General features: G+C 54.2%; 1 protein-coding gene across 1 annotated transcript in view; it reads left to right on the top strand.

Moving 5' to 3' along the window:
- Nucleotides 1-13,291, top strand: part of ACIN1 (apoptotic chromatin condensation inducer 1) — a 23,322-nt gene extending 10,031 nt beyond the window's left edge. Inside the window, 12 exon segments of the mRNA XM_025192807.1 lie at nt 1,168-1,284; nt 2,622-2,667; nt 3,066-3,202; nt 3,611-3,763; nt 3,924-4,065; nt 4,173-4,318; nt 11,149-11,256; nt 11,344-11,451; nt 11,588-11,927; nt 12,099-12,199; nt 12,654-12,835; nt 12,837-13,291. Coding sequence (XP_025048592.1) covers nt 1,168-1,284; nt 2,622-2,667; nt 3,066-3,202; nt 3,611-3,763; nt 3,924-4,065; nt 4,173-4,318; nt 11,149-11,256; nt 11,344-11,451; nt 11,588-11,927; nt 12,099-12,199; nt 12,654-12,835; nt 12,837-12,921 — 1,665 coding nt within the window. The 3' untranslated portion in view covers nt 12,922-13,291.
- Nucleotides 13,292-13,651: the final 360 nt, after the last annotated feature.

Genomic DNA, 13,651 nt, shown 5'->3' with positions numbered 1-13,651 from the left:
AGAGAGAGAGAGAGAGAGCGCGCAGGCCGGCTGGCCCCGCCTGGCTGGGAAGGGCAGCGTGAACCCCAGTGTCCGGGCAGCCTGCCCATACTCCCGGGTGCCTGCCGCCACTACCTCGCGGCTGAGCTAAGAACTGGGACCTCAATGTTTCCGGCGCCTGGAACGTGTCTGGAGCCCATGTGCAGCCAGCTAGCAGGACTGGGGGGCCACCACCCCTTCCTCCACCAGGAAATGCCTTGGCGCCCCACAGCTCTGTCAGGGGAGCCCCTCCACAGCCCAGGGCTCTCCACCGATCATGGGACAACTCCAAAGACCTTTATCCGCTCTATAGGGTCCTCCACTGCTGGTGGGACTTGTGCTGCAGATCCTCGTTAGTTGCCCAGCTGTAATGAGACCCATGGCCGGGGTTTGCTACACTCCCCAGCATCTCCTTAACCCCCACTTGGCGTCCGCTCTGTCCTCGGGGTTCTGGCAGAACCGTCTCTGAAGGCCTCTATTTTTGAGGGGGCACTTCTGCCTGTCTGTACACACCCTTGCAGCTCCTGGCACCAGCCTAGAGGACACTCTGAGGGTCTCTGCTTCCCTGTTGCTTGTGGGACTGGACTGAGCTCTGTGGCTTCTGTGTCCTGGGGTCTCTACCGTTCGTGGGTACCCCCCTTCCGAGGACAGTCATGCCACTCCAGAGGTCTCCGTCACCCACCCCCCCACTGCCTGGACTCTGGTGGACTGTCATGCCTGCCTGGGACCTCCTGTGGCTGCATCTGCACTGCCGTTGCCTATCACTTCCCAGGACCTTCTGTCATTTGCGGAACCAGCCCCTGCAGGGCCCTGATGCTTACGAGACCTGCTCCAAAACTCCCCACTTGTTAGAGTGCCTCGTGGGACTTTGGTCTGGCCCTTCGGGATGACTTACAGGATCTAGCTCCGATGGCTCTGAGAATCGTCGCTGTCTGGGGTCTCTGTAGCTTAGGGGAGCAGCTGGAAGGACCTTGCCCCAGCCCTTGAGGCCTCTGCAATCTGGAGCCCCCTGGACTCCATCCCGAGAACCCTTGTTAACCACCCAGGCTCTAACAAGACCAACCACAAGGACCACAGCTTGTGCCAAGTTTCAACCAGGGTTCTTGGTGAAGAACTGCCCTCCACTGCAATGAGGGTCTCTGCTTGTAGCACCTACTGCTGCTGCTTGTTTCCAGCCCAGCTTGGACAGGACTAGCTTTGGAAGGCTCCTTACCGTTTCCTGCAGCCCCTGGGGTCTCCTCCATCCTCTGGGGATCTCCATCGCTTGTGAGACTGGCTCATAGAACTTAACCTATGTGGGGTGCTTTTTCTGCCCCCGCCCCCTCTGGGGGTCCCTGATGCTCATGGGACATTCACCCAAGGACATTTGCCCCCGCTGAGGGGTGTCTTCTCTGTCCCTGGGACTGGCAGCAAGAACCTTCGCCCCTTCCCCAGGGGCCTGCGCTCTCCGCCCGACGCCCCCCCCCCCTCCCCCCGCGCACCCCGCCCCCCCCCCGCCACACGGACCCCCACGTGTCCCATCCCTCCCCCCTTGCTGGGGTGGGGGAAGAGGGAGGTGGGTCCCGGCTTTGCCCTCTCTCCTCCAGGACACTCTGGCTTCGCCCACGGCTAGGTTGTTCCTCCTCCACCACCACCACCACCACCACCTCCTCTCTTACCACCCCACCCCTGCACCATCGCGCCCCTCCCGCGGGAGGGCGCGTTCCGATTGGACCGGCCGTTGCCTAGATACGGTGCCCCTTGCGGTGCGATTGGCCGCAGCGAAGATCCCCCTCCCAGGTGTGAGATGGTACCTGGAGCCTCTGGCATCATATTTATTTTGGTTCTTTATTACTTTTTCTATTTTTTTCTTTTTCTATTTAGTTTTTCTTTTTTTAAAAAAAAGAAGAGGTTTTGGTTAATTTTTCTGCTGGTTTGGGGGTGCGGGGAGGACACTGGCTTGTGTTAACTCGAAAGCAGAGGGGCAGGGGTGTCTTGGCCTGCAAGAGGTTAAGAGGTGTCTGGCCTGGAGTATCAGGATCTGCTCAGCATTTCCAGGAATAGGCTCTGGGGTTTGGGGACCACGAGGAGGCAGACAGGGGGGCCAGGGCATTGGAAATCTATAGGTCAGAGACAGCACAGAGACATTTAGGGGGGCACCTGGGGAAAAGCAGTCAGGGCTAGGGGGCCGCCAGTGGCAGCCAGCTGTGTGCAAGGGCCTTGGGTCTCATGGGGGCTGGTACTTCAAGGGCAGTTGAGTGTAACAGGTGTAGCAAGGGTTTTGCCTGGGGATTAGGGTTTTGGGGTGGGGCTGTGTGCGGGACCAGGGTTTTTGGGGGGCTGTGTGGCAGGAGCTGCAACCGCTCCCCTCCTTGCATCCATGTGCTGCCCCTTCCATGGCCTGTTCTCTGCCCAGGCCTCCTGTTTTTTTTATTCCTGGACTGTCCTAGCTCTCTCCCCAACCCCTGTCCTGTGCCCCCCAGGCCCATGCGGGCTCCTCTTCCTTGCTGGGTGTGGAGGTGCAGCCTGGCGCGCCGTGCTGACTTTCCTCCCCCCATGTGGGGCTGTGTGTCTCTCTCTCTTTCTCTCTCTGTCTCTCCCGCCCTCGCTCCCTCTCTCCACAGAGCTCAGCCCAGCCCAAGGCCTTCAAGAGGAAGATCTCCGTCGTCTGTAAGTAACGGGGGTGCCTCCACAGCCCCGGAACCTTTCCAAGGCTCCCATTGAGCTGCCTGGGAGTGGGTGCAGCCCCCCAGGGTGGGTTCTGGATTCCTGTTTTCTGCTCTGGTTGGCTGGGAGGTGAAGTGGGAGGGGTGCCCCTGCTTAGTGGCAGGGGACTAGGTTCTCATTCCCATTTTTGATTGGCTCCCCAGGACAGGGTGGCTTTTGTCCTATACTCTGATTGGTTGTGGGGGTGGGGTAGGGGGAACCTGTTCTGGGCACTGATTGGCTGTTGGTGGGGGGGGTGGCCTGTGCTCTGTGCCCCGTTGGTTGTGAAGGATGAGTGCAGCCACTGAGGAGGTGGGGCCTCAGCTCCCCATCCCTCAGTCTGATTGGCTGTTGGGTTGCAGCGGCTGCCAAGGGGGCGGCATCAGGGAACAGCGACACAGAGGGCGGCCAGCCTGGGGGGCGCAAGCGGCGCTGGGGGGCCAGCACAGCCAGCACCCAGAAGAAGCCATCCATCAGCATCACCACCGAGTCGCTCAAGGTACAGCACAGCCTTGGACACGGGTCCACCAGGTTGGGGAGCTTTGGGGAAGGGTTGTCCCTGGGCTCTTTCGCTCTCCTAGACTCTGAGGCTTGGGAACATTCAAGGGCGTTATGCCCAGAAACCTGAGTTTTGTTGCATCTCCTTTCCTTGGAAACCTAGGTACTTTTCCCACTTCCCTGTCTCGGTGATGGGGAATTTGAGCGGGGGGCGGGTTCCCCAGACACCTGGTTCTTGTTCTCTTCTCCCCTGTCCAAAATTGGGTTCTATCCCATCTGTTCCTCAGACGCCTGGTTCCCTTTCCCAGTTCCCTGCCAAGGGGGTTCCCCAGGGGATCTTAAAGTTTTGGGGTGCTGTTCAGTGCTGACCCCTTCAAGGACACCTGGGTTCTTTCCCTCCCCATCTCAGAGCCTAATCCCCGAGATGAAGCCAGCTGCAGGGCAGGAGGCTGTGGTGGATCTGCATGCTGACGACTCCCACATTTCAGAGGATGAGGGCGACCGTCATGGGGAACCGGCCCCCCATGACAAGGGCCTCAAGATCTGCCGCACTGTCACGCAGGTACGGCAGCCCCTAGACCCAGAAGCTTGGGTCCCGCTATCCTCCAGGTCACTTCCTGTCTCAGATGTTGTGCTGGGATCCTAGACCAGTTTCCTGGAATCCAGGTCACGTTAGCATTTTCTCCCTGACACCTGGGTCCTCTCCTCTTCCTCCTCCATAGGTGGTGCCAGCTGAGGGGCAGGAGAATGGGCAGGGTGAGGAGGAAGAGGAAGAGAAGGAGCCAGAGGAAGAACAGGCTGAGGCCCCACAGGCTACAGTAGAGTCGGCACTGCCCCCACCTATTGAGCATGAGGTCAAAAAAGGTGAGTGGGGGGAGGGTGGATGATGGAGAGAGGGTCTCACTGGTCTGTTTGGGGCAGGGGGCTCCATCCACAGCTGTTTAACCCACCCCGACCTCCCATCCTCACAGTGACACTGACCGACACGCTGACCCGTCGCTCCATCAGCCAGCAGCGCCTGGGTGTCTCCATCACCATTGACGACCCTGTGCGCACAGCCCAGTTCCCCTCGCCGCCCCGCGCCAAGCCCAGCCACATTGTCCACATCTGTAACCTGGTGAGGCCCGTCCTAGGGGTGGGATCTCGGGATGTGGGGGCAGGGGGCACTTCACTGTTGCCTGGAGCAGAACATAAAGACCTACTATTGCTAACTGACAGCTTGTGAGGCAGAGCCACGTAGGATACCCCAAGGCTGGCATTTCCCAGTCCTTTTTACAAACCTGGGGTATGGCATGCTGAAAACTCAGTTGCGAGACTACAAAGGTATCCTACCTGGATCCAAGACCCTTTAACCTTAACTGTGTCCTGTGAGCGTCTGAGTACCATACCTCCTTGCCAAACATGCATCCCAGTGTTGGGGCGAGGAGAATCTTTCTGCTTTCCACACCAGAATGGAGGTGGGGTGTGGTGGGATGGTTGTCAGGGGGTCTTCTCCCTTCTGTCCACATGCAGGAGGACTGGAATTCACTTGTCAGCATCACTTATCCTCCTCTTGCTGTTCAGCCACAACCAGAAAAATCCAGGGTTTTTTTTCATTCTGTTTTCTCAACCCAAGGTGCAGGTCCTATTCAGGGGGCATGTGGTATACAGGGAAATACAGGAAAACCTCATTAATTTGAAACACGGGGGACCAAAAAACACTGACTTTGAAATAAAGGGGTTTGAGTTATCCAGTTACTGTGGGTATATAGACGCAGTTCACCCGTGTGCGGACCTTATGAGCAGATCAGAACAAAGTGGAGGAGTTATCCCAGTGGCTAATTAAGCAACTTTCACAATAGCACAAGGAATTCCTAATGTAGAATAGCAGCAATGATCTAGGGGCCCTTTTTTCTCTTGCTAGGTCTATCTAAGTGCCAAGCTGTCCTGTCAACCCCCACCTGCCAACCCTGACCCTGCCAAACTGTTTCCAAGGGTCTATGGTCCAAGGAACCAGATAATGGCTTCAAATTTCAAAGTAGCCATATTTCAAATGAACTGTATCATACATCATCCAACTTTATCCTTTTGGCTAGGGAGTAATGGTGGCTTTGAAGTATCCAGTACTTTGAATTACCTGATATCAAATTAACAAGGCCATCTTGTACAGCTGTAAAGTAGCATTTCTCAGCAGGGGTGCTGTGAGATCCTTTTAAGAGTACATGATATCAATGCTCTTAGGTATGCCGGCATCCATTTGTGATTTGCAAGACACAAACCTAGAGACTTCCAGTGGGACTCAAGAGTCTAAATGTTCTGTCCCGTTATGGTCTCTCATGAGTTTGCAGTAGAAGGATTGCTCTAGGACTTTTTCTGTTACCCCCAAAACTGAATGAAATCAAGCTGACATTTTCTGAGGGGGGCTCCCCAAATCTGACAAGGTTGAGACCCTCGGCCTCTGCCAGGTTTGTTGCCAAAGTCACATGGTCGTAACATCAGTGCAGTAATAACTTGGGTTGGTTTGTTGACTGAACCTGGAAGCCAACAAATGGAAGGTCACTGGGATCAACTGCAGCAAAATGATTCAGACACAACAAAGCAGGGGAAACCTCATACCAGATGTGTTGCTTTGGCCAGGTCTTTTGGGGTCAAATTGAGGCTAAACTCATAGTTCAGATTACAAATAGAGTAGAACTCCAGTCTAATTTCTTCAGCTCCAGCTTCTGACCCTGCCTCCATTTCCCCAGCTGCAAAATGGGGAGCAGAATCCTGCTCTCCTGTCGTCCCCCATTGGTAAATCAGAATGGTAAAAAACCAGGAGGGGAGGGAGAATGGAAAGTAGGGCTCGCATAGGACCCTGGGAAGGAGGGTATGGTGGAGCTGAGGGTGAACGAGGCAGGGGCTGGAGGTAACACAGCCAGGCAGGTCCAGGACCTTTTCAATTACAACCTGGTAGGAGGACATCTATTAAGGGAATGCCAGCCTGGTGAAATAAAAATGTCCCGGAGGCTCACTTTGATTTTTGATGAGGTTTTGTTGAGGTTAAGATGGAAATCATTTCGCTCAACTTGAGCCAAGCTGTGTTTTGGTTGTGATGTGCAGGCTTCTAGCCGGAATACTGAAGAGGCAGTTGCAGGGCAGTAGTCCGAATCGACATGTTTCCTTTGGGGTTTGATGAGATTTCTGCTCAGACCAATGGAAACGCATTATTTTGGGTTGATCCTGGTTTTGATTTTTGACTTTGAAAACTCTAGGTAATAAATAGCCAGGCAATAAGAAATCAGAGTTTTGCAGCTCATGTTTTGCGTTCTTTTAGAAGCATGTTGTTAAATAGAAACAAAGTGGTGATTAGGAGTTAAATGTATATGTTGAATTGTACCGTAATTGCACAAAGTTTAAAGTTTGACTTCTGTGGCTTTGTAATCTATGATGTTTCCCTTGCTTTATCATCCGTAACAGTAAACTGTTGTAGAAATCTTGTTCTTGAAAACCTTCAGTACAGATTCTCCTTCATTCTCCTGGAGTAACTGTTCCAGTGTTCTCTCAGTTCCAGCCTAAAACTTTTTCCACTGCAAATTAGGTTGATTTCTTCTCTTTCTGTCTTGTGACTATGCACAACAATTAATTGCCACCCTTGGTAATGACAGCCTCTTTTGTGTATCGGACAAATCAGGTTGTGTTCCCTTGTTTGGTCTTTTCTGGGCTAAACAAACCCAATTCTTTCCATTTCTCCTCATTGATCTTTTTTTTTTTTTCCATCTTCTCATTCTCTCGTGCATTCTCCCTGATTACTCTATGTTCTTCCTCAAGTACAGCATCTGGAGCTGGCCCTAACTGAGGCCTCACTAGTGCCAAGCAGAACAGAAATAATGACGTTTGTCACATGTCTTCCATGGGATGCCCCTACTAACAAGTGGCCCATACTGCACTGCTGACTCCTACCCACTCTGTGGTTTGTTAGGATCTTCCCGATCCTTTCAGAGCCACGTAGTGGTCTGGCTGTTAACTCCCCATGTTGTATAGGCGTGGGGGTGTTGTGCCTGGCTTCATTGGACACTGTTTCCAATACATTGGGCCCAGTGAGAATTCCAATTCTGCCTTTTAGAGCATTTGTGACGCTTTCCTTCTGGGTGCCACTTGCAGATCTCGTTAGGGAACCCTCCAGGGCTTCAACCTCTGGAAAAGGGCCAATGTGGTTCCCATTTTCAAAAAAAGGGAGGAAGGAGGACCCAGGAAACTATAGGCCAGTTAGTATTACCTCGATCCTGGGTAAGCTTTTTGAGAGAATTATCCTGGCGCATGTCCACGAGGGGCCGGCAGGGGAGGTTATGCTCAGGGGCAACCAGCATAGGTTCATTAGAGGCAGGTCCTGTCAGACCAACCTGGTGGCCTTCTACGACCAGGTTCCAAAATCCTTAGACACAGGGGTAGCAGTGGACGTAGTCTTTCTGGACTTCAGGAAGGCCTTCGACACTGTCTCTCCACCCCATTCTCATTAAAAGCTAGGGGACTGTGGCATCGACACTTACGCAGTCAAATGAGTCACTAACTGGCTGGAGGGCCGCACCCAGAGAGTGGTGGTGGATGGGTCATTTTTTGACCTGGAGGGATGTGGGCAGTGGGGTCCCCCAGGCCTTGGTCCTCGGGCCCGCGCTGTTCAACATCTTCATCAGTGACTTGGATGAGGGGATAAAAAGCACCCTGTTCAAATTTGCTGATGACACTAAGATGTAGGGGGATGTGGCCACGCTAGAAGGGAGGAATAGGCTGCAATCAGACGTAGACAGGTTACAGAGGTGGGCGGATGAGAACAGGATGGGGTTCAACACTGACAAGTGCAAGGTGCTGCACCTGGGGAGGAAGAACCAGCAGCACACCTACAGGTTGGGGAACTCCCTTATTGTCAGTGCAGAGGCAGAAAAGGATCTTGGAATCATTATTGATGTCAAAATGAACGTGGGTCGGCAGTGTGGGTACATGGTCAGGAAGGCCCAACCACACCTTGTCATGCATCCACAGATGCATCTTGAGTAGGTCCAAGGAGGTGATCCTCCCCCTCTGTGCGGCACTGGTCAGGCCACAGCTGGAGTACCGTGTCCAGTTCTTGGCATCGCACTTCAGGAGGAATGTGGACAGCATTGAGAGGGTCCAGAGGAGGGCCACCCGCATGAACGGGGGCAGCAGGGCAGGCCCTACGAGGAAAGGCTAAGGGACCTGAACCTGTTCAGCCTCCACAAGAGAAGGCTGACGGGGGATGGATCTAGTGGCGTGTTACAAACTAGTCAGGGGGGACCAGCAGGCATTGGGGGAGTCCCTGTTCCCCCGAGCACTCCCAGGAGTGACTAGAAATAACGGTCACAAGCTGGCAGAGGGTAGATTCAGACTAGACATCAGGAGGCGCTACTTCACTGTCAGGGCGGCTAGGATCTGGAACCAACTTCCAAGCAAAGTGGTGCTGCCTCCTACCCTGGGGGTCTTTAAGAGGAGGTTAGATGAACACCTTGCCAGGGTCGTTTGACTTAATGGACTTGATGATCTGCTCAGGTCCCTTCTGACCCTGCCAACTATCTGAGAGTATATTGACCAGCACTGGGTTCTAGATATGTCATCTCCTGGGGCCTCTGTGTGACCTGTTGTCCTGCTTTGAGAACAAACTGATCTCCAAGAGTGGTGTTGGGCACCTGTGTTAACAGTGGATTTGTCTAGGCTGTATTTCTCATGAGCATCATAGGAGACGATCCATTGCCTCGAGATCCTTCCCTTATTCCCTTCCTGAGGCCTCATGAGAGAGAGAAACTAGAATGTCTCAGCAGGCCTGGCTCCCAACAGATTCCTGTTGGCTGGCATTTATCACCTCGTTATCCCTTCAGAAAATATTAGTCAATTGGCTAATAATTTGTACGTGAAGGATAGTGGGACAGAAGCATGTTAACATGGGTATATAGCAAATATGGCAGGCGACCAGCTTGGCTTAGCATGGGACTCTTCAGTGAGCTTAAACACAAAAAGAAAGCTTACAAGAAGTGGAAGCTTGGACAGATGACTAGGGAGGAATATAAGAGTATTGTTTGGGCATGAAGGGATAAAATCAGGAAGGCCAAAGTACAATTGGAGTTGCAGCTAGCAGGGGACGTGAAGGGTAACGGGAAGGGTTTCCGCAAGTATGTTGGTAGCAAGAGGAGGAATGGGGAGGCATTGTAGCGACTGAGGATGCAGATGAGGCTGAAGTCCTCAATGCCTTTTTAACCTCAGTCTTCATAGGCAAGGTCAGCTTCCAGACTACTGCACCGGGCAGCACAGTTTGGGGAGGAGATGAGCAGTCGTCAGTGCTGAAAGAACAGGTTGGGGGCTATTTAGAAAAGCTGGATATATACAGGTCCATGGTGCCGGATGGGATGTATCCAAGGGTGCTGACGGAGTTAGCTGATGTGATTGCAGAGCCTCTGGCCATCATCTTTGAAAACTTGCGACTAGAGGAGGTCCTAGATGATAGGAAAAGGACAAATATAGTGCCCATCTTTAAGAAAGGGAAGGAGGGGGATCCAGGGAACTACAGACCAGTCAGCCTCACCTCAGTCCCCAGAAAAATCATGGAACAGATTCTCAAGACATCCATTTCTTATCACATGAGGTTTATCACAGATAAGTGCAAAGTCCTGCAGTTAGGACAGAACAATCCCATGCACCATTACAGGCTGGGGACTGACTGGCTGGGCAGCAGCTCTGCAAAAAAGGACCTTGGGGGTTACAGTGGATGATAAGCTGAATATGAGCCAACAGTGTGCCCTTATTGCTAAGAAGGCTAATGGCATCTTGGGCTGCATTAGTAGGAGCATTGCCAGCAGATCGAAGAAAGCAATTTTTTTCCTCCTCTTCTGCACTGGTGAGGACACCTTTGCCAAACTGTGTCCAGTTTTGGGTCCCCACTGTAAAAAGGATGTGAACAAGTTGGAGTGAGTCCAGCGGAGAGCAAGGAAAATGGTTTGGGGGCTGAGGAACATGACTTCTGCAGACTAAATAAATCGAGTTCCCTCAGCCTCTTCTCAGAAGAGAAGACTGAGGTGGGATTTAATAGCAGTCTTCAACTACCTCTGAAGTGGGGTTCGAAAGAGGATTGAGCTGGACTGTTCTCCGTGGTGGCAGATGACAGAACAAGGAGCAACGGGCTCCAGTTGCAGCAACAGAATTTTATTTTGGCTATTAGGAAAAACTCTCTCTCTAGGACGGTGGTGAAGCACTGGAACAGGTTATTCAGAGAGATTGAGAGGCCCAGCTAAACAAAGCCTTGGCTGGAATGATGTAGTTGGGGCTGGTCCTGCTTTGAGCGGGAGGTTAGACTAGATGTGACCTCCTGAGGTCCCTCCCAACCCTCATTTTCTATACTTTTGTGAACTGCACAGTAAAACATCAGGGTGATTTGATTGTCCTGAAATCACTCATCTCCTGGAAACACCTCCACAGATTTTTTCTTTTTCTTGGCCTAAGTTTGGCAGCCAAAGTGAATTTTCAGCACTGAGGTGGGACATTCCTGGTTCACTTATTGTATACCCAGGGAAGGCCTGTCTGCCTGTCCAGATGAGGCTCATGATATGGAGAAGCTTCTCCTGACACTGCAGTGGTTTAGGACAGGTTGTCCATTCTGGAGACCAGTTTAGGGATCATCTTGTTGGCCTTCTCCCCCATGCCGTAGGCTGGTGGGTTTTGCCTTGTTCTCCCCCAGCTGAGCCCAGAAAAATTGTGACGAGCTTGATGAAGAGGCTGGGTGGGGGGGTGTCGGGTCTAGAACTGCCCTGGCGCTGACCCCAGGGGGTAGGAGGAGGAGATCAAAGGCTGATGATCTCAGTCAGCTATTGCATGAACTAGGCCCCTGCCCAGGGCCTGTGAGCAGTCTTACCTTCACAATGCTGGCATCTCAGCATGGGGTTTCCTGTCACCCCTGTGACCTCCCGGCCCACTTCCTCCCCTCAGGTGCGTCCCTTCACCCTGGGCCAGCTGAAAGAGCTCCTCAGCCGGACGGGGACACTGGTAGAAGAAGGGTTCTGGATTGACAAGATCAAGTCGCACTGCTACGTCACGGTGAGTCTCTGCCCCCCGTGGCTGCCTCTCCTTGCCACATGCTGTTCGTCTGTCCATCTTACGGTGTCAATGCATCTCTTCCCACAGTACTCCACCCTGGAGGAGGCTGTGTTGACCCGCAACTCCCTCCATGGGGTGAAGTGGCCACAGTCCAACCCCAAATTCCTCTCTGCTGACTTTGCCGAACAGGATGAGGTGAGAGCACCCAAGGGACAGTGGGGGAGCCTGCAGGCAGTGGGGCCTGGGGAACAGGATTTTTGGGGGTTGGCACAGAAGGCACTATGCCAGGGGGAGGATGCAGGCAACTGATCCATTTCTTCCCCACCCCCAGCTGGACTTCCACCGGGGGCTGCTGGCAGAGCGGCCAGCAGAAGCCAAAGCAGAGGAGGCCGGGATGCCAGGGGCAGGGCCCCCCCGGGGCACGCGGGAGCCCCCCGGGACAGGCACGAGCACAGCTTCAGCACGGCGCTCAGCCCCACAGGAGCCAGAGCGGGCAGTGCGAGAGCAGTGGGCAGAGCGGGAGCGAGAGATGGAGCGGCGGGAGCGCACGCGGGCCGAGCGCGAATGGGACCGCGACAAGGTGCGTGAGGGGCCACGCTCCCGGTCCCGGTCCCGCGAGCACCGTCGCAAGGAGCGCCCAAAGTCCAAGGAGAAGAAGGGCGAGAAGAAAGGTACTGGGGGAGGTAGGGCCTGGGAGCAGTAGCTGGGGTCTTGAGTGGGGGCAGGGCCTGGGTTAAGGAGGTGTGGGATCTGTAAGATGGCATGGGAGTTGGGGCAGAGACACCCCCGAGGAGGGATCCACCTCACTCTCCACTGATTGTCCCCCACCCCGCTCCTTACAGAGAAGCCCCCTGAGGAGCCTCCTGCCAAGCTGCTGGACGACCTCTTCCGCAAGACCAAGGCAGCTCCCTGTATCTACTGGCTGCCCCTGACAGACACCCAGGTGATCCCTGGTCCTGCTTCAGTTTGTCGGGGGGAAAAGGAGGCAGTTCTAGGTCTTTGCCCACAGCTTGTCCCAGAGCAGGGGGCCTGACCAGGGGTTTTGAGGGGTGGGAAGGGGTGTCTCTAAGGGGTGTGTGGCTGGTTCCCTGGGCCCCCAGCACATCCCACCCTTCCCTAGCTTGGGTGGTGAATGGACTAGGGGGTTCAGGTCTGGCTTCGGGGCTCTGCCTGGGTGTGGGCCAGCCCTTGGCCTCACCTCTCTGTGCACCACCCCAGTTCATGCAGGGGTGAGTGAGGGATCCTGGTCTGGGGCCAGATCTCAGTGTGATCTCAGCTTTGCTGGGGCCTGACAAGTTTCCAAAGCTGTGGAGCTGGGTGGAAGGTCGCAGCTGGGGGTTATGGGGCACCCCATGGGTCTGTGCCTCTCTGACAGATGTCCCTTTTTCCTTCTGCAGTTTGTGCAGAAGCAGGCAGAGCGGGCGGCACGGGCACGTGAACGGGAGCGACGCCGCAAGGAGCAGGAGGAGGAGGAGCAGCGGCAGCGAGAGCGCAGCCGCCAGGCTGAGCGGGAGAGGGAGCGAGAGCGCGAGAAGCGGCGAGAGCACAGCCGGGAGCGGGGAGCTGGCGGGGAGCGAAGTGCCCCGAGCCCGGCGGACCCCCAAGCGGCACAGTCCCAGCGGTAGCCGCAGCACCCCGGTGCGGGACCGTGGGGGGCGCCGCTGAGACCTCCCCAAACGCCCATCCCCGTGCCTAGCCCCAGGGAGGGGAGCTGGGAGGGGGTGGCCCTAGCCCCCTCACTCAGTTGCGGGCTGCTGGGTGTGGCTGGCCCTGTGCCTGCCCCTACCCCCAGATCTTGCCCCAGGACAGGCCCCATCTTGGGGCATTCCCTCCTCCCCCCCATTTGCCTCTCCCCCATCTGGGGGGCAGCCATGGGCTCCCCTCCACCTTAATTTGTATTTTATTTTGGGAAAAGACAAATGTTTTTGTTTTTTGGGGGGTTTATTTTGTTGGGTTTTTTTATTTTTATTCTGCTGTCGCTGGAAATGAGATAAATAAAGAGTTGGCGTTAGTTTCATACGTGGGGGGTACGGGTGTTTTTTTGCAGGGGGGCCGGGCATGCCATCTCAAGCCTCAGCATGAAGGCAGTGAGGATGTGGGCAGACCCAGACACCCTGAAAATGGATAAAAATTTGGGGATGAAACCCCCTAAAAAAAAAAAAAAAAAAAAATCCTTCCCAGAAGCAGGGATTTCCAGAAGGGCCATCATTGTCTTTTTGCCTCCAGCTTCTGCTTTAAAAAAAAAAATGATTTTAAGTGGCTTTTTTCTGCCCCGTCCCCTTCCTTAAAATTTATGATCAGTTGAAGGGGATTTTTTTCTCTCCTGTACTGGTGGACATTTGAGGTTGGAGATGAGAGAGAACTCCTGTGCAGAAATGGGCTACACCGACCTGGG

Source organism: Alligator sinensis, unplaced genomic scaffold, assembly GCF_000455745.1.
Source record: "Alligator sinensis unplaced genomic scaffold, ASM45574v1 scaffold128_1, whole genome shotgun sequence".
NCBI lineage: Eukaryota > Metazoa > Chordata > Crocodylia > Alligatoridae > Alligator > Alligator sinensis.
The sequence above is the reverse complement of the archived record's forward strand: the minus strand, read 5'-3'. Positions and strand labels throughout refer to the sequence as shown.